The sequence below is a fragment of the Sphaeramia orbicularis genome, chromosome 5, assembly GCF_902148855.1.
Source record: "Sphaeramia orbicularis chromosome 5, fSphaOr1.1, whole genome shotgun sequence".
In the NCBI taxonomy this organism is placed as follows: Eukaryota; Metazoa; Chordata; class Actinopteri; order Kurtiformes; family Apogonidae; genus Sphaeramia; species Sphaeramia orbicularis.
Window position 1 is genome coordinate 36,502,850 of NC_043961.1, and position 21,868 is coordinate 36,524,717.

At 38.1% G+C, this 21,868-nt stretch overlaps 1 protein-coding gene across 1 annotated transcript in view; it reads right to left on the reverse strand.

The window, feature by feature from the left end:
- Nucleotides 1-15,547: 15,547 nt before the first annotated feature.
- Nucleotides 15,548-21,868, reverse strand: part of poc1a (POC1 centriolar protein A) — a 41,410-nt gene continuing 35,089 nt past the window's right edge. The window contains exon 11 of the mRNA XM_030135209.1: nucleotides 15,548-16,121. Within this exon, the coding sequence (XP_029991069.1) occupies nucleotides 16,011-16,121 (111 nt within the window). The 3' untranslated portion in view covers nucleotides 15,548-16,010. The remainder of the gene's footprint in view (nucleotides 16,122-21,868) is intronic.

Here is a 21,868-nt window from a genome sequence, read left to right on the forward strand (position 1 = left end):
ATTATTACTACTATATTACTATTACATCTACATTTTATTATTGTGTTCACTATATCTTTTTCATCATAAAGACACTTTCAGAGATTATAGTTATATAGCAGTAATAATAAAGTTAATGTACTACTTTTAATTAAAAAAAAAGACACTTTCAGAGGTTATAGTTATATAGCAGTAATAATAAAATTAATGGACTACCTGTAATACAAAAGACACTTTCAGAGTTTATAGTTATATGGCAGTAACAATAAAGTTAATCTACTACTTTTAATAAAAAAAGACACTTTCAGAGGTTATAGTTATATAGCAGTAATAATAAAATTAATGTGCTACCTTTAATACAAAAGACACTTTCAGAGGTTATAGTTATATAGCACTAATAATAAAATTAATGTGCTACCTTTAATACAAAAGACACTTTCAGAGTTTATAGTTATATAGCACTAATAATAAAATTAATGGACTACCTTTAATACAAAAGACACTTTCAGAGTTTATAGTTATATAGCACTAATAATAAAATTAATGGACTACCTTTAATACAAAAGACACTTTCAGAGTTTATAGTTATATGGCAGTAACAATAAAGTTAATCTACTACTTTTAATAAAAAAAGACACTTTCAGAGGTTATATAAATACTAATAAATGCCACGTATTCAGCCCTTTTCTAATAAGTATTCATTACTAATGCATGAATTAATGGATTCAATTAAAGACACATCATTAATTTTAGCTGCTCACCATGAACTAATGATCGAGTCTGTGGCTTTAAGTGTTCACTTCACACTTATTTGATCTTCAGTTCAGGACTGTTGATTCTCACTGACTTTCATATGCGACCAAATTAATTGCAGTTGTTCCTTTCAGATCCATACATTTTGATCAGCTTCTGTGGAAGAAACACAGAACCTACACATGGTTCAGGAATGATGGAGGGTGTATGTGTCTTTATTACTGTGAGGCACTTTATTATGTTCATGTCATGCTTTAATCTGTAAATGTTTTATTCTTTAGAAAAGGTTCATGAGTATCAAAATAGGTGCTTCTTAGAGAGAGGCTGATCTAATGTATGGAACTAAAATACATGTTTGTGGAATCCAGCTGATTTGGTCGACCAATAAAAGAGTGAATTAATATTATGTATGAAGTAATCACATAAAGCTATACAATGATGATGATAAATGAGATGTTATGGCAGTGGTTCCCAACCTTTTTGGCTCATGATCCCATTTTAACATCACAAATTTCTGGCGATCCCAGACATTCAAAACAGAGACTTTTTATTTTTGCTAAAATTAATTTGTTTTTGATCATGTAATAGTTTTCTATACTATGTTGCAAATAAACGTTCAGTTTAGAGGACATTTAGTCTATATTATTATGGATGGAGGCAGAAAAGCCAGGTGTAGATTACTGCACAAAGTGAGAATTTTATTTTCCTTTACAAGGATGACAATTAACAAATAACTCAAACTATGAATTACGAAAGAGCTGCAGCATCTGAAACCGACCACAATGAACATTTGAAAGATAAACAGTACCACAGTGCTTCAGTTTCAGCTTCACAGTTTGTCATGTCTTTTATGGATTGTGATTGTCTCTCTCAACTCACCATATATTTTTTATTAGTAAGTTGTTTTTGTTTATTTTAATCAATTACTAGAAATTTCAGGCGACCCCATTTGAATTCCAGGTGACCCCATAGTTGAAAAACACTGTGTTATGGACAATCTTTGATTAAATCTTTGATTAAAATAACCTTAGTTATGCATTAGTTAAGCATTATTTAAGTATTTCATTTGTACTCTTTTTGTGTCATGTCAAAAGTGGCCTATAATAAATATTCCTGCTTCATTACAAACTGTCCCAGTTAAACTTTATCTATCAAGAATCAATCACACTGTCACAAACATCTCATGAGAAAAGGTAAAAAAAAATGTATTCCAACTTCATGGCTGATAGTGTAGTAAGAGTTAAACAAAACAAAATAGAAGAACTGTCAAACAAAATAGTATTTTCCATTTCAAAATACAGAAATTAAAAGGCACTTTTCATTTTCCTGGTCAAAAACAGCAGATATTATATTTGTAAAGGACTTATTTTTACTTCTTATATTTATAACAGAAAATTAAACATTTTTGTATCAGCAATAAAGTGTGTTTCTATGGTTCTAAAAGATACTCAACAGGCAGCAGTGGCTTTTTTCTCAATCCGTTTTTTCCTTTTCTTATTTTCATTTTTTTACCAACACAAATTCTGAATAAAAAAGCTAAATCAAGTGCTTTATATGTATCTGATATTTCTGAAAATAGTGAGTATTGATATAGTTTACACAGTACAAGTTACTTTCATACCCTTATAGCAGTGGTTCTCAACCGGGGGGCGCGGACACTCTCCTGGGGGGGCGCGAGCGCATGGGGGTGGGGGTGGGGGCATGCGTGCGGGTGCATCATTAACTACTGTTGTACATCACAACATTATAAATCACCTGGCACATACTCTCCCCCCGCTCACAGATTGAGGTCTGTGAGTGGAGAGGGGGGGCGCATATCATCCACCCACCCCCCATTTGCAAATTTGTTTTTCTGGGGGCAGTGGGTAGTCAGTGATAAGGTGAGTGAAGCTCCCTTTCACTTTCTCACATCTCTATCTACAGCACAAGTGTCAAACATACGGCCCGGGGTTGTAATCCGGCCCGTTGGATGAATTTGCAAAGTGCAAGTTAGAGCATCAAACTCAAAAATAATATTATAATAACCTATAAATAATGACACCATTTTTTTTCCTCTTTGATTTAGTACAAAAAACATTAAATTATTAAAATAAAATGTGAATAACCTAAAATGTCTGAAGTAAATTAAATGCAATTTTAACAATATTCTGCCTATTACTAAATGTTTTGTGCCTTTGTGGATCTGATCTGTAATGCGAGGCGAAGTCGAGGCAGAATATTGATAAAATTGTACTTATATTTCTTAACAAATTTCATTTTTTTCAGGTTATTCACATCATTTTTGTTTGGATAGTTTGTAAATGTAAATATTGGCATAATCAAATGTTATTTTTTGCACTAAAACAATTTGGAGTTGTCATTATTTATTGGCTGTCATGCTATTATTTTATTGGTCTGGCCCACTTCAGATGAAATTGGGCTGAATGTGGCCCCCGAAAGAAAATGAGTTTCACACCCCTGATCTACAGAGTTATATAACCCACCACGTCATCGTCATATAGGTCCGTCACATTACTTAGAATTACACCCCCCCAGTCCCACAAATTTTTTCGGGCATAGGCTAATGACGCAGTCAGTGAGGTGTGGTTCAAAAAAGGTTGAGAAACCCTGTCTTGTAGGAATAAACCCACAAAGCTAATCAGTGTGTAACCACCAGCGTTTTGACGAGAACCTTAAATCCAGGGTGTGTAACAGCCGCCGACCTTTAGAGAATCAGGTGAGGTTAAGGCGAGGCTTTGAGAAGGAGGCGGGTGTTTTCCCACTTATCATCGGGTTTGTTTTATGAGCTAACCTATTGTAAAGTAGGTCATTAATTTTACACTCTTAGTGCACTTTCCACACCCTGAAGCCTGTGTGAGCTGGTCTTATTTGTGTTGCCTTCATGGCCCTTCAGGTGTGGTGTGATTTAGATGACCTTGCAGTATTTAGGTTACTTAAAACACACTGTTGACTTGTGTTGTACTGAAAGGACTCCCTGCAACAGGACAGATGCAGTACTGACTATATTTAGTAGATCTAAATTATAATGTGTATGTGAAAATCATGGCTGAGCCACAGATGTGAACAAAGTTATGTTTTTGTTTCCTGAAATGACTAGATGTCCACTGCTGATAAGAGGGCAGCAGAAAAGGCTTTGTAGAAGAACTGCGGCTTCTTGTTCTGATTGGTATAACAGCCTAGTCGGTCAACAAGATTAAAAACCTTTTTTGATGTATCGGTTTACAACCAAAGAGGGAAAAAAAGGGAAAAAACGTATTCCCTTAATCCCTTCACTCCCTCTGGGATCAGATGGAAAAGATGGTTTTGGAGCAGAAGCTGAGGCGTGGGCTGGAGGAACAGGACGCCAAACCTCAGCCACTGCCGACAAGCGCAGCTCAGTCTCAGAGGGAGAAGGAGTAGGAGGCAACGAGGTGAGCGAAGGGGGAACTGGGGGGGGGACGGGACGGGTAGGGGGCGAAGCAGGAAATGAGGCACTGGGGAGTTCTGCCAAAATCAAGCAGTGGTCAGAAAAGACATGGAGAGACAGAGGCTCAAACTAGTTTCTCCTCCAAACTGGAAAAGGTTCTTGTAAACATGTACACCTGAACATCGACATGTTTCATATTTAGGTGAAAAGCGTCTGTAGGTTTTCAGACCCATGTCTTCACCAGCACTTGCACTTCTATTTCTTCAGCATTGACTGGTCATACTGTAATTAGATTAAACATTAATTTATTTTCAAGGTTTCTGTTTAGCAGAGGTGTTACATCAGGAAGAATCTGACATGGTCTATTATCTCAGCTAGTTAAAGAGCAATTTTACACAGTAAACTGTATTTTATTTGTGTGAGCCAGCAGTTTTACTTTTGTTTTTCTTATGTTTTTTAAGTATTCATACAATTCATGGTTATTGTTACTTGGTTATGTTGTTATTTAGTGATCACCTGACTTTTAATCCACCACTAGAGTCAAGTTAATTTGTTTATTTGTCCATGGCCTAGATGGGACTGAATGTTATTTCTGATTAAATGATTAGAGTTAAAGGTTGAGTATGTGTTCTTTAGTGGCACCTAGTGGTGAAATTGCAACAATCCTACTATATAATGCACGTTCTGTGTCCGATCGATCGATGTTGCAGCACAGGAGGGTGTTTGTATGGATTTTCCTCTGCCTTAGCAGACCCGATTGCCGCCAAACTTGCCAAATGAATAGAAACATTACCTGACTATCTACTACACAATTTTATGTCCATAACCAAATGTTGTGAGGTATGCTGGGCGATTTTAGCCTCTCTCTACTTTGAATTCTTCATCCCTGCCACCATACTCCATTTTAGGAAGTGGTTATGCTGCCGTTCATGAAATTTCTACTCCTAGCAGACGATGCTACAATCCGTGTGTTTACACCACAACTTTTATTCCTGGTTTAAACTGATTAAAGATTAGATCCTATTTACGATGCCCATGTAAACACCTTATTCCAGTTGAAAAAGAAAAGTTCGGATTAAATTTAAACCCGATTAAAGTCACTGGTTTAATCCACTTTTGAATCTGGTCTAAATTATTCCTCGGACATGTAAACCTTTTATTTTGTTTGGACTTTATTCCTTCCATTCTGCACATGCTCGTTGTCTTGTCCTGTCATGATGACGCACACATTCTGCGCTGGCGGAAGAATATGCAATGCACTCTAGTCAACCCAAACCGTTCCAGTGGACTATTCTGATGGGATCTACCAGCCTCTAAAACCCTGAAGGAAGAGTTCACCACTTGTTTTTTATTAATTCATTTGTCATGCACTGAGTTCGATAAGTGGGCAAATCAGTTTGCACTGCAGTGCACTGATTGCCTTGTTCTTGCAGCCCTTCTGTTAGCTTAGCTTAGCTTAGCATAATCACTTCATTCCTATGGTCAGACGTAGCCAGGCTTTTATAGGGGATTTGTAGTATTTTATGAGTGATTTTGTGAAATTCAGTTCTCCCTAATCATTACTTTAGTCCACTGGGGTCAATATGATCACAAACTGAGGCTCAAATCATGGCGATGTGACTTACTGCAGTAATAAAATCTTGGGAAATAAAAACTAATGCAAAGCTAAAACGGTAAAGCAAAGCTAATTTAGCACATGCATCCCTTCCAACAAAAAGATTTTCCAACTTCCGTCAACACAACAGTTCCAAGATTGTATGAGTGCAGTAAGTCGCGGATCTAAAGAAATAATTAGGGAGAATTGGATTTCACAAAATAACTTACAAAAGACAACAAATTACCTTTAAAAAACTGTCTACGTGTGACCATGGGAATGTAGTGACTATGTTAAGCTAAGCTAACAGAAGGACTGCGAGAACCAAATAAACATTTCTCATGTAAACCTTTATTCGGGTTTACTATTTCCATGTAAACAGAAGAGAAAGTACTTTAGTTCCGAATTAATTTCTTCTGGAAAAATAAATCGGATTTAAAAAACATCATGTAACTGTACTCACTGTGAAGGCTACAGTTCACTACCGCTGTATGAATTTAATCATGCTTGACAGGCCAAACAAATACATGCTCTTCCCTTCATGCCTCACATGTTGGCTCAAATTATTACCTGCACAATGCATGATTAAATGGTAGTTTACAAATGGATAGTGGTGGCAGACAAGTTTTACTTATCATGCTATCGTACATGAGATTTTCCTAACCTGGTTGCCAACACCTTTACCATTATAAACAAGCCAATGTCTGCTGATATTTCGTCCCTATTCTGCTTGCCATGCGACGCTGACACTTGAGTAAGCAATGTATGTTTATTTATCAACAGATATAGACAAATCAAGTGCCAACTGATATTTGCTGGTGGACTCTCACTTAAAATCTATCATTTACAATAACGCATAGGCACTTTTCACACACAATGGCACCACGGGTACAATGCTACTAGTATGAACAACCTGTGCTTCACCCTCCCCTAAAGCAGCTGCTAAAAATATGAGTTTCTAGTTTGATGTGATCTGGGCTTTTGGTTAAACGGATCCATTCTGGTTTACACTGACAGTAATGTAGCTTAACTCCACCCACTATCCACTTAGGTCTGACATCATGGCACCATAAAACTAATTTCCAAGTCTGGTACTACAAGTTTCCATAATCACTGTTTGACCTGTGGTAAACTGTATATGGGTTAGTTTTTCCTCTTTTTTTTTCTTTTTGTTTCACATACAAAAAGCTCCTGGTCTGTTTACAGCAGTACATCACTTCACTTTATGCTCAGTTGTGTGCGTGTTGACATAAATCTTTACTTTATTTACCTTTCCCCTGAACTGGACAGCACAGATAAACGACTGACAAACTGAACTTGAACTCTGAAGACTTGACATATTCTTTGTTGGGAGAATCCATGAAAATCAGGTTTGTCAGGTGCACAGAATAAATAAAATGACATTATTATGAATATGTTTATAATTACAAACTCTCCTCCCCCAAAAAATGTGAATATCCTGAATGTGAAATTTTGAAAGAAAAATAAGTGCAAATTTAACATTATGCAAAACACATAAGTGGGAAGTAGTCAGGGAAAATCAGGTAAAAGGGATTCTGTACTAATCTATGTTTTTATTTGTGATTTTTAAAACAAGTGAACATTGTATTTGAATGGGATGAATGGAGATTTCAAATCCTGTAATTTTTGCCACAACTAATCCACATTTTGCTCTCCAAATACATGTTTTGAAAGGGTGTGGACAAAATCAAATTTATTGTTTCTTCTATTTGTTGACAAAAAGAAAAATCCAGAATTTCAACAACTTTTTCTTAAGAAAAATAAGCACAAATTTAACATTATGCCTCAGCTTATCATTTACACATATACAGTACAGGCCAAAAGTTTGGACACACCTTCTCATTCTTCGCATTTTCTTTATTTTCATGACTATTTACATTGTAGATTCTCACTGAAGGCATCAAAACTATGAATGAACACATGTGGAATTATGTACTTAACAAAAAAGTGTGAAATAACTGAAAACATATCTTATATTCTAGTTTCTTCAAAGTAGCCACCCTTAGCTCTGATGACTGCCTTGCACACCCTTGGCATTCTCTTGATGAGCATCAAGAGGTAGTCACCTGAAATGGTTTTCACTTCATAGCTGTGCCTTGTCAGGGTTACTTAGTGGAATTTCTTGCCTTATTGATGGGGTTGGGACCATCAGTTGTGTTGTGCAGAAGTCAGGTTGATGCACAGCTGACAGCCCTATTGGACAACTGTTAGAATACATATTATGGCGAGAACCAATCAGCTAAGTAAAGACAAACGAGTGGCCATCATTACTTTAAGAAATGAAGGTCAGTCAGTCTAGAAAATTTCAAAAACTTTGAATGTGTCCCCAAGTGCAGTCGCAAAAACCATCAAGCGCTCCAACGAAACTGGCTCACATGAGGACCGCCCCAGGAAAGGAAGACCAAGAGTCACCTCTGACGCTGAAGATAAGTTCATCTGAGTCACCAGCCTCAGAAATCGCAAATTAACAGCAGCTCAGATTAGAGACCAGATGAATACCACACAGAGCTCTAGCAGCAGACACATCTCTACAACAACTGTTAAGAGGAGACTGCGTGAATCAGGCCTTCATGGTCAAATAGCTGCTAGGAAACCACTGCTTAGGAGAGGCAACAAACACAAGAGATTTATTTGGGCCAAGAAACCCAAGGAATGGACATTAGACCAGTGGAAATCTGTGCTTTGGTCTGATGAGTCCAAATTTGAGATCTTTGGATCCAACCGCCGTGTCTTTGTGCGACGCAGAAAAGGTGAACGGATGGATGCTACATGCCTGGTTCCCACCGTGAAGCATGGAGGGGGAGGTGTGATGGTGTGGGGGTGCTTTGCTGGTGACGCTGTTGGGGATTTATTCAAGATTGAAGGCAACCTGAATCAGCATGGCTACCACAGCATCCTGAAGTGACATGCCATTCCATCCGGTTTGCGTTTAGTTGGACCATCATTTATGTTTCAACAGGACAATGACCCCAAACACACCTCCAGGCTGTGTGAGGGATATCTGACCAAGAAGGAGAGTGATGGAGTGCTGCGCCAGATGACCTGGCCTCCACAGTCACCGGACCTGAACCCAATCGAGATGGTTTGGGGTGAGCTGGACCGCAGAGTGAAGGCAAAAGGGCCAACAAGTGCTAAGCATCTCTGGGAACTTCTTCAAGACTGTTAGGAAACCATTTCAGGTGACTACCTCTTGATGCTCATCAAGAGAATGGCAAGAGTGTGCAAAACAGTCATCAGAGCTAAGGGTGGCTACTTTGAAGAAACTAGAATATAAGATATGTTTTCAGTTATTTCACACTTTTTTGTTAAGTACATAATTCCACATGTGTTCATTCATAGTTTTGATGCCTTCAGTGAGAATCTACAATGTAAATAGTCATGAAAATAAAGCAAATGCAAAGAATGAGAAGGTGTGTCCAAACTTTTGGCCTGTACTGTACACTAGAACTTACAGATCACAGTGGATCTACAAAAACACAAAACATTCAGTAAAAGGCATAACAGTGTTAAAATTGCCCTTATTTTTCTTAAAAAATTTCAGGTTGTTCATAGCTTAATCACATTTTTTGTGAAAGAATATTTTGTAAGTATAAACATCTACAACATGTAAGTTTACTTTTGCAATTATTCACACTAAAACAGAAAAACTTGCAGTTGTCATTGTTTATAGATTTTTTTTGCTATTACTTTACTGGTCTGGCCCCTGAACACCCTTGACTGCTAATATCTTCAGTGTCATTTTTGTATTTCACAAATTTATCTCATGGGCCGGATCAAGGTTATTATTGTCAAAGGTCCCATATTATGCAAATCTCACTTTGTGAAAGTTTTCTTATAGTAGTGTGTGTTGCAGTAGCCTCATTATGAGGTTCGAATTTGAAAACTGTTTCCTCCCTGCCTTGCTACACCACATTTTGTGAAAATGCCTGCTCAAACGGCCGAGTTTGAGTTGGGTCCGCTTATGACGACATAAACGGATTTAACTCCTCCCCCTGACTGTGCCCCCACCCTGCATGAAAAGGTAAACCCCACCCTGGCAAAGTACCTCTTGGACAACAAACATGGCGAAGGTGAGACACGCAAGTTGTGGTGTTGTTGGCTGCACACACCAACACAATAGTTTATTTTTGCTCCTCACTTCTGAGCCTCTCCGAAAAAAGTGGCTGGATTATATCTTTGATGGTCATGTACCAAACAACATTCCCAAACGCTTGTATGTGTGCCCGGTATTTCACGGAAGAGTGTTTTTCGAACATGGGCCCATACAGCTCCGGCTTAGCACAAAGACTCCGAATCAAGAAGGACGCAGTACCAACGCTTCGTGACCCAAGTACAAGTGTGGGAGATGTAAGTTCTTATCATTTTTTTGTATCTTTACTGCATAACCCTACATTACGGATAAGCTGGTGGTTGTTGATGTGTACGTTTAACGGTAGCATGGCAGCTAACATAGCTCGGTTACTGCTGCTAACGTTTGCGTTCCCGTTAACATGCAAGGGCTGATAATATCAAGAGACATTCAACAGAACTACTTTGAACACGGGCCTTTTGTGGTTGGCATCAGTATAGTTAGCATCAAGCTTGTTAGTAGCTGCCTGCATTAGTGGTGGCAGGCGTCTTTCCGTGTCAGGTCCACGAACCCGACACAACACCGCCGTTTTCCGTCAGGGCTCAATCATACCTCAAGGCAAAGTAAGCCGGTGTTTGGAAAGACGTTCTGTCTGAGACATGTGTATTGTAGACGAGAGAGGGGCATTTCAGACAGCGCGTAGTACCGCTAGCGTAAGCCGCGTCCTCTCCCAGAGAGGGGAGGGGGAGTGGTCGTGGACAGATGCGTTCATTTGCATACCCAGAAGCAGGCCCAGAAACAGCCTGTTCTGAGGAGGGCTCGTGAGAGTGACTTTTTCGACCGCTGAAACTCCGAACAAAGGATGATTTTGGGGCGAACAAACTTAAATACTATGTTTTTGGGCTTCTGAGACCTATATGACGTGATTGAAAAATAGCATAATATGGGACCTTTAATGAAAACTAACGAAATGACGACAACTAGAATTGAAAAAACATTTTCGTTAACTGAAATAAATAAAAACTATAAATAAAAGAAAAAAAAGGATAATTAACTGAAACTGTATTGTGTGCTTACAAAACTAACTAAAACGTGTAAAAAATATGGATAAAATTCCCTTCGTTTTCGTCTTTGTCAATGTCAGATTGATACGAAATTGATTTATCTTGCTCTAGCAATTTTAGCTAGCAGCACCATTCAACACTTCACGGTCCATCACTTCTCGTCACTTATGGTTTACAGTCGTCTTCTGGTCCCCACTCTACCTGGAAACATGGAGACTAAAGTTGGGAGAAAGCAGCAGAATCCTGTACGGGATTTATGTGAATATGACGGCGAAGAAGATAAAAGATACGACAATACTAAAATTAATACTAAAACTAAACTAAAACTAAGCATTTACAAAAAAAAAAAGAAAACTAATAAAAACTAGCAAACCTGGTCTAAAAACAAATCAAAACTGACTGAATTAGAGAAAAAAAAGTCAAAACTAAATAAAACTAAACTATAATGAAAAATTCGAAACTGTTATAACCTTGGGCCGGATTGGACCCTTTGGCAGGCCAGTTTTGGTCCACCTGCCGCATATTTGACACTTCTGAGCTAATGTGTTAGCTTGTTATTGTTTTTCATTGCTTTAAAAATTGCAACTTCCCTTATCTCCTTACTTCATCTTCCTCTGCTCTTCATTTTAATGGACTCAGGAACACAAAGCCACAATATATCAAATACAAATAAATGAACACAAATACACCTGAATACAGAGATTAACGTCACAAATTAAACGTGGATAAAAGGGAAACAGAAGTGTTTTAAGCTAGTGTAGACACATAGCATCACAACACAACAGACTCCATGGAGGTAACCCTTTCCTTTCGTTGATATAAAGGCCTCTTTCTAAGGAAACATGATTCTTATTTGCAGGTTAAAGCCATAATTGTGATTTTCCATTCAATTTCTGCAGTTAAATCTCCATAAATCTTCCGCACTGAACCTTTAAGATCAGGATTTTAAGCCTAGCAGCATTTGTTTTGCAATGATCTCATGGCAAACATCAAGTCTAGCAGGTTTTTACATTATTTTCATATGTTTCTGTCTGTATTCATTCAAGTCTCCCCAGGCTTGTGAAAACTTACAGCTACTTCACTGTGACTCATTGGAAACTCTTCTACATCACCACCTATAGTTTCCAAACGCTGGATTATTCTCTACTGTTAAACTCTGGTTCCTCAAAGCTGTTCAGTGTATTTTCTGTTTTAAATCTGACATTTATTTCTTTCCTAGAACAACAACTCCTGCTTCCTCTCAGTTCAAAGAACAGAACACTGCTGAAATGATTTCAGGCTTTTTGCTTGAAAAAGACAAATTATAATGGAGTAGTAGTACAACTGGTAGTTCTATACATATATATATATGATGCGGTAACAGATGTTTTCAGAAAAGCAGTTTTTTCAACCCAAAACCACAGTGAAAGTATGGATGGCAGTGAAACCTCCACCTGCTGCAACTGGGCACAGCGGTCCGGCCATCACAGTGTCTTTTAAATCTCATAAATCTGTCGGAATATAACATAATGTTTGAGGAAACAAAGAAGCCAAGAGGAGCAAGACAGTACAAAGGCCTGACACACTGAACTAGTAAAACACACACTCACACAGGCGAGCAGTGGCAGCAACCACAGCGCACCAGGAAAAACATATCCAGATGTTCTCCTCATAGGATCACCAACCCCCTCCCACACACGGGCCACACATGGGCTTCATAGTCCTGCACTCCAGCTTCTCTTTTCAGCTTTTTTTCTGTCATGGACACTCAAACACACACACACACTTATGTACATCTACAGTTATGAGAACCCATGCTAAGTAACCTTAAACTTGATGATCTCAGATTAATGCTGTTTCTGTTTATACAATGTGCATTTAATGTGTCTATATGCTCGGTACTGTACCAGAAATTGCCTCTCGGAAAAAAGAAGTTCAAGTATCCACGGCTTAATGCCTAACCCCGACCCTGAGTGGGCGTTCAGACCTTGATCAGCCTCCAACTAGAAGCTGGAGGCTACATCTGCGGGGGTGTTAAGACATTAAATATGAGATTATTTCAGTGGCGGTCATTTTATCTTTTGCGTGATTGTTTTATAGATCAGCAGAAATGTAAAATAGTAGAAATGTGTCGGTTACTTGATGAAATAAAGTGTTGAAGGGCAGGTTCATATGTTAAACTAAGTTCAACTTTTTTGTGTCTTTGGTCTCATTATCATCCCCCTTGAACATATTCTAATTTTAACCCTCACGCCAAATGTAACAAACTAAACTCAGCGCTCACAAAGCTAGACGTACAAGAGGACACGCACACACACATTGTTAAACCTATGAAGTTATTGAACCCACTCTCAGAGCCCCTCCTCTTCCCCACTCCAGCTCCTGGCAGGCCGTCTGGTTGAGGCCCATAGTAAAGGGAGTCGTTTTCTCTGGCATGAGTGTATGTGTGTGTGTGTTCTCTGGCCCCAGACAGGAAGGAAGAGAGTGGGCCCGGCAGCACAGCTCCAGAATTCCGGTTTTGTTTTTCTACTTTTTCCATCGGCGCAGAGCCCGAGCGTGGTCTTAAAGAAACAGTCATTAATATTTTCTCAACTTAATGACGCCACACCGCTCTCCGAGTGACTCCACAGTCCACGTCAGGACTCAGAATAGCTCTATGGACTCAAAACAGAAAATCATTTCAACAAAATAATCAACTTTTTCTTTTATGAGTCTGTTCCTAAAACAATCAGCTCAATCTAATTTTCATTAAAGCTTCTAAAAATAAAAGCACTGATGAAGTATTGTGGGCTGGGTTACGAAAATCACTCCAGGGTTGAAGCATAAGTATTTTGGTAACAAGCAGAAGAGGCATACTCTGGTTCCCTCCTCTCACTTTGGGTAATAAATCATCAACAAGCAGACGGCAAAGAAAGGGGTTAGCATGCCTGGCTTTGAGCTACGGATGACAAAGCTCACAGCTCATGATCTTAATGTCTCTGCTGAGAACAATAAAAACAGGAAAGCCGTGATTTCTTGGCTAACTGCTCAGGCTCAACCAATCAGAGACGGAAACAGGCTCTTAAAGTAACCAGTGACCTCATCAGTTTGGCAACAAGCATGAAAACAAACTCACTTTCATTCACATCTGATACACAAATAGTGTGGATGTTAGAAAAAAGAAAGCAGAACGGTATTAAATCATTTGAAGCCTGTTGTGAGAATGGAAAAGATTTATTAAGAAAGAGCACAATAACTTAGTATCATATCAACATTCTGACACAGGATATAAAATGACTGAATAAGACGCTTATTTTACAAACTGCAGAAATTACAACTGAAATATAAAGTTGACGTGAGCCAAGTTTTTCTCTGAATTTTCATAAAGACACATAAGTGAGAAGTAGTCACGGAAATTCACGTAAAATGGGATCTGTACTAATCTATGTTTTTAGTTGTGATTTTTAAAACAAGTAAACATTGTATTTGAATGAGGATGAATGGAGAGTTCAAATCCTGTCATGTTTGCCACAACTAATACACATTTTGCTCTCTGAATGCAAAAGTGTTTTGAAAGAGTGTGGACAAAACAATCAAATTTATTGTTTGTTCTATTTGTTGACAATAAGAAAAATGTAGAATTTCAACAACTTTACACAAGAGAAGGAGTCAGCCTGGCTCTATAACAACAGTTATAGAGTTCGACAGAAGTTTGTACAATGTTTAACACGTGACCAAAACCAAGAGACTGTGGAGAAAATGGGGTCAAAAAAGTCAAATTAAGGCAACAGATCATTTTTTACTGGTACTCACTGGTCTGTGTGAGGCACCAGTTTAACAAATCTAAAGTAAGGATGCATCGATATACATCAGTAATGGCTAATATTTACTGATGTCGGCTAACATTGTCTGTCATACTAGATTAAATTTTTTTTTTTGTAAATATTTATGTTCAAGTCTGTGTTCGTTCAAAACAGAGCCGGGCAATTTATTGAATTAACTATTAATCGACTTTTTTGAAAATGGTGAAAAACACTTAAATGGAAAAAAACGACGATCCCCTGGAGCTCCTCCTGTTGGCTTCTGGAAATATATTAAATATGAAGGTGTTTCTCCAGTCAGATATGGCATAAAGTGTATTTTGTAATCATATTGTGTCTTTGGTTCATGTAGGCAGACATTAATACATTAAAATAGTAAATTGTTTATAACAGGAAAAAAAGATTCTACCCAGAACCCTTTGGCTCCTCAACAAAGGTTCAATCTCACTGCAAAAATCTAAATCTTACCAAGTGTATTTTTCTCATTTCTAGTCAAAATATCTCATCACTTTTAAAATAAGACATAACCACCTAAAGAGTTACTTGTAAGTGAGATATAAGAACTTATTTTTAGACAACAGACAAAGAAATCTTACCAAGATAATTTTCACTTGTTCCACTGGCAGATTTTTTTTTTGCTTAATTCAAGATTTTTTTTTTTTGCTTAATTCAAGCCAAAAAATTTGCCAATGGAACAAGAGAAAATTATCTTGGTAAGATTTCTTGAAATAAGATTTTCAAGATCTATCGTCTAAAAATAAGTTGTTATATCTCACAAGTTACTATTTAGGTAATTAAGTCTTATTTTAAGTGTGATGAGATATTTTGACTAGAAATGAGAAAAATACACTTGGTAAGACTTTGATTTTTGCAGTGCTATAAGCTTTTAAATATCAGTACCAGCCAGTCATTTTGTTTGTTTGGGTACATCCTTCCTCTAAACATATATGTGCAGAACAGAGCTAGTCTCTTGCGTGTGTCTACACTTTTGTAGAGACATTTGTGCAACACACATTCACAGACACACACAGAGTGACGGCAGAGGCAGCAGGTCCTTTGTCAGCAGAAAAGGGACTGTGCTCTCAGCACTGTTGTAGAAGCACAACTTCTCCAATATTCAACTCCTTCACTTGTGATATCTCTGTGAAATAACCACAGGGAATAAGCAGTAAGGCTCAGTGTGCGTTTAAAGTCCAGTAGTAAAATTTAAAAAAAAGGATTCAGGTCGACTCCTTGCTGATTGTGTGAGTTTCTGTGTGAGATCGCAAGAGGGAAGATGACTGTGTGTGTTTGTGTCTATGATGCGAGTTCATCCCGAATCCACCTCTCCCTGATGCCGCCATCTTTAGGCCTCCTCTCTCCTCTGCAGATGTAGACTGATCTCCATCTGGTTCTCCAAACACTCCTTGAGCTTGTCTTCGGTGAGCGTCAGCCGCTGCTCCAAGATTGAAACCGTCTGGATCAAAAAAAAAAAAAAAAAAAAAGACAAGGGGAGAGGAATAAGACAAAGGAAGACGGAGGAAGGAAGACGAGGGATAAGAGAAAAGGAGCATGTTAGAGAAGGCTGTACAGCGTCAGCCTGACAGTAATGAGCATATAATGGCCACTCTTGTGTATGTGAAAGAGGCAGTTTGTGTGCGTTTGAGACAGATGTTGTGCGTGCAAGACAATCCAGCTGATTATCGTAGAGAAATCTGCCGCTTGAGCCGAAAACACCAGAGTCTCTGTGTCTGGCACGCACGCTCTTGTTCTCTCCCTCACACAGTTGCATAAACACACTTAAACACACACACAGAGAACACAAGAAAGTGGCTTTCCGATACAGTCGGGCATGTGTGGGTAGTGAGATCACAGTGCGACATACTTTTCCTCTCAGCATCCTCCAACAGTGACAGTGTTTGTTGTGTTTGTGTGCCTGTACGTTTGAGTACTGAGTGATTCCATTCTGTTTATTAGAGGAGAATTCAGGTGTCGCATCTGTGAGACGACCGAAGATGACTGGAGACACGAGTGGATCTCTCACCTCTGCCCTGTGAGCGGAAGCAGAGGTGCGAATCTTCACTCACCTCATGATTTCAATCCAATTGGACGGTTAATGAGCCTGTGTACATGCACACCAATACCCTGATTATTACCTGATTTCTGGAGTTGTCAGATTATTCAAGTGACCATGTCAACAAAATAATCTGAAATGTTTTATCAGACAATGGCAGTAAACTGTTTATGAGAAATTGGATTAACACACCTGGATTTCTCACCAATACACTGATGTCTTTCTGCAAATATACAGGTTAATCTGATTTATTTCATTCTTTTGCATCTGTTCATGTGTATAAACTAGGGCTGCACGATATTGGAAAAAACTGACATTGCGATTTTTTGTTAACCCTATGATATGAATTGCAAGATTAAAAAATACTCAGAAGGATATAATATCTATGTGGTTCATTTGCCTCCTACATTGCAGGACCTCCAATGTGAGTACTGCGCACATGTACATTGTGATGATGATGCTCAAACGATATAATGTGCAGCTCTAGTATAAAAAATTAAAATCTTAGAGAAGGGAAGTTATGTAGTCAAACGTGAGCAGAGGACAACAGGAACTTTAAGTCTACCATCACTATATATGTACATACTTGGAAAATAATCCGATAATGAACTGGAGCATCTAAACCAAGATTTTTTGATTATCACATTTCTAAAGTGCATGTAATTGCGTTAGATCTTATTATTACAAGTGTCCAATTACTTCCTTTTATGGTCATGTAAACAGGTTCAATGATTTAAAACATGCAGTCAAGTAAAGCTGTGAGTCTGATTTTTATTTCTAGATAAAAGAGCTTTCATCCATCAGACTCCAACAGCCTTGAATTCAGGAGAGTCACTGCTAACAGGTGACTGAACCACAAAACCATAGTGACAAATGCCATGATATGATTTTATATTGCAATAAATATCATTTAGGGATCCACACTAATAATCACTTAATTGTTAAAATACTCAGCATGCTTTTGTCTCATTTTTATCTGGCCAGGTGATTGGGGGGGGGGGGGGGGGGGGTTTACTTGTACAGGCAGACACACAGTTAATGTTTATGGCACTGTTTCTGCCCAAGTGCTGTATTTGTTAAGTAAAGTCTGAAAAAGTGTTTAAAGAGAAGTATTTATTTGAATAGCAGATTTAATTGAAAAATGTTGAATAACTCCTTCGGTATTATTCAGCTTCAGCCTTCATTTACCCACAGATGAGGACTGTCATTCAGGATCTCTGAATAAACAACTAAAACAGTTCTTAAAATACTCATCACTAATATCACTGCAATACACATTTAAGATTTCATCTTAAAAATAATTAACAACAGTAATAATCTTCCTGGTCAAAACACACAAAAACAAAAATATTATTCTGGCATTTAGAGCAGACAACAGATGTATGATATATACAGATGATGTACCGAATGCGAATGTCTGATACTGAATGTCAAAAAAAAAAAAAATTAAAAATTAAAAAAAATAAAATAAGTAGCTCTTCATTTAGTCTTGCACTTTGAATGACTGTATGCAGCCAATTTCCTGGGTCTGATAAATAATATAAAATGCATATTTTGCAATTTCAAGTTCAGTTAGGAGGTTAAAGTGTGTGATATTTTGTAAATGATAAACTTAGCTTTGTCATAACTTTTGCTGATGAAAATGATTATCGTAACTTCAATAGTTTTTCTCTGGAAACACTCAAGTGGCAACAGTTCCCCCTACACTTGTGATGTAATGGTTTATTGAGCTAATGTTGCCTGGTGACAAACATAATCCTGGCTGGTAAGCACTTTTGAACAGCAGTGCTTGGCAAAAAACAAAACAAAACAAAAAATTCAGGGAAGGAACAATCAAAGAGTAAACATGTCATCCCTCTCCATGCTGGGGCCACAAAAGTGAAAGATATGTCAACATGTCTTGACCGGTAATTGGATGTCCCCACTTGAGCCACACAGTACAATTCTGAAAATGCTAGAGAGTAGCACAGAAATGAGTCACTCCTTCAGCTTTTGTCAAATATAACCAGCAGCATATGAGAGATCACAAGCAATAGAGCGGCACATGTGGTCGTGTAAAAATCAACCCAATAAAAGTGGTCAGCTTGTAAATGATTTCATCGAAAAAAATTAACTGATGTTTACCTAAACTGAAAGAAACTTAAAACTGCGATATAATGCACATATGGTCTAAATATAAATCTGTATTTAGATCCTTGAATATTTCTAGTATTCATTATGGATTCCAGTTTCATGGTACAGTTGTGCCTTAGCTCTTATTTCATTTCTCTTCCGGGAATGTTTCTGTTTATGGTCGTTTGATAGAACCTGAGAAGTGCATGAGTCACAAATTCCTTGTCTCAACTAGTCATATTTATTTGATTAGCTGAATTAACTGAAAAATGCAGAATAACTCCTTCAATATTAATCTGCTTCAGCCTTGATTTACCCACAGATGAAGACTGTCAAGCAGGATATGACTCTGGAATCATCTGATAAAGCACTTTATTTCATGTGCATGCTTCTAGTTTATATTCAGAGGAGAAAAGTCACCATTTAGAACAAGCTTTTGATAATCACTGTTTGTGTTTTCAGTGCTTAGGCTGTGTTTTTATCTCTGGTACATTTCTTTAGATGGTGGGATGAATCTCTAGTACCTACGTAGATGCAGGGAGAACACAAATGAACAAACAATATAGTTCACTAAATGACTTTCTTTCATAGACTGACTGTAAGAGACAATGCAATGGACCTTTTTCACACCTTCCATATTTTTGACTGGAAATATGCAATCGTCACAGAATTCTAATTCCTCGCCTATCAGGGCAACTATGGCGCAAGCAAAGAACAAGAGTTTTTGTAGTGATCCAGGTTGCTTGTTATGCCCAAAAGCATATCTGTCATTTCACTGTTTTCCTGTGGACAGCGAGATTAGGCAGAAACGGATTCCAGCGAACTGGCAAGATAGACACACTCGTGCATAAACACAAGCGTTACCCAAAAAAAAGGTTAACTGATGATAGCATTGGGCTAACATTTCTGTCGCTACATAGAAGACATCCACTTGGACAACCCTAAACACAACAAATTGATGCCATAATGCTTCATTCAAGGCAGACTATGATGCTTCAGTAAGGTCAACTGTACATTAGACATAAATTATGTCTAAGTAAACATGCTAATGACTTGTCATTCTAGCCAGCAGTTCAGTAACAGCCTGACCTCTCTCACTACTTACCTTGATACTTACGGACAAATTCTTCATGGAAAAATTTGCACCCTTTATTGATTTTGTTCTTTTTAGTAACGTAGTTTTCTTCAATGAACCTTGCAAATGTAATATTTGGCAAATCGGTCAGGCAGGTTATGTACTCTCTCTTATCCATTTTGTCTCATTGTGTTGACACTCAGCAGGAAGTCTTTTTCTGTGATGATTATGCATGTACACTACCGGACAAAAATTTTAGAACACCCCAATTTTTCCAGTTTTGTACTGAAATTCAAGCAGTTCAAGTCCAATGAACAGCTTGAAATGGTACAAAGGTAAGTGGTGAACTGCCAGTGGTGTAAAAAAAAAAAAAAAAAGAAAAAGGTAAGGTTAAACAAAACTGAAAAATAATGTACATTTCAGAATTACACAATAAGGCCTTTTTCAGCTAACAAGAAATGGGTTAACAACTTAAAGCAGTTCTGCAGCAATGGAGGTTGATCAAGCCTTGAAAGTTGGTGCTACCAATTCCTACAGGTGTCCCAACGTTTCTGAATTCCTTCCAACCCCCTCTGTCTGCATAAAAGTAGTGTTGGAACATACTTTGGTACCATACTGTTGTGAACATTATTTGAACAGTATTGTACTGCAGAAAGTAGTGTGTTACTATAAAAATGGTGAGGAAAAGGCAATAAACGATAGAAGAGAGACAGACCATCATAACACTTAAAAATGTAGGTCTGTCCTACAGAGAAAGTGCCAAGAAAGTCAAGGTGTCAGTAAGTCCAGTTTCCTTCACCATCCAAAGGCACTCAGAAACTGGGGGAAATGCTGACAGGAAGAGGTCTGACAGAACCAAAGCCACAACAGTATCAGAAGACAAGTTTCTGAGAGTCAACAGCTTGCGTGATAGGTGACTCACAGGACAACAGCTTCAACCACAGCTCAAAAGTGGTCGTAGTAAGCAAGTCTCAGTTTCAACTGTGAAGAGAAGACTGAACAGTTGCAGGTTTGATGGGTGGAGTTGCAGCAAGAAAGCCATTGCTGAGACTTCAGAATAAGAAAAAGAGTCTTGGCTGGGCCATGAAACACCACCAGTGGACTACTGAAGACTGGAAGAAGGTGTTATGGACTGATGAATCCAAATTTGAAATCTTCGGTTCATCCCGCAGGACTTGTGTACGCCGTTGAGTAGGTGAAAGGATGGTTCCTTAGTGTGTGACAGCAACTGTCAAACATGGAGGAGGAAGTGTACTGGTCTGGGGCTGTTTTGCTGGATCCAGGGTCGGTGACTTGTACAGAATGAAAGGCACCCTGAACCAAAACGGCTACCACAACATTCTGCAGCACCATGCAGTACCCTCTGGGATGCGCCTAGGTGGTCAGGGGTTCATCCTATAGCAACATATTGATCCAAAACATAAGTCCAAGCTATGCCAGAACTACCTTAAGAAAAAAGAACAAGCCGATACACTTAAAAACATGGAGTGGCCAGTACAGTCTCCAGACTTAAACCCCATGGAGCTGGTTTGGGATGAACTGGACAGAAGAGTGAAAGCAAAGCGACCTACAAGTGCTACACATTTATGGGAACTTCTGCAACAGAATTGGGAAGAACTTTCTGAAGAATTTTTGATTTCCATTGCAGAAAGAATACCACGAGTGTGTTCAACTGTTATATCTGCCAAAGGTGGCTACTTTGATGAGTCAAAAGTTTAGAATACATTTTTTGTTTCTAAACTGATTCCATGATTTCTTTTTTAACTTCAGCTGTTTATTTGTTCTATGCTTTGATTTCAGAGTACACTGGGACATTAAACTGCATCATTTTCAATGAAATTCTGGAAAAATTGGGGTGTTCTAAAACTTTTGACCAGTAGTGTATGTCCAGCAAGTGTGAAAAAGGTCAATACAAGAATGGAAGAAGTGACATGCAACATTAAAAATACCAGTGCATAAAAAT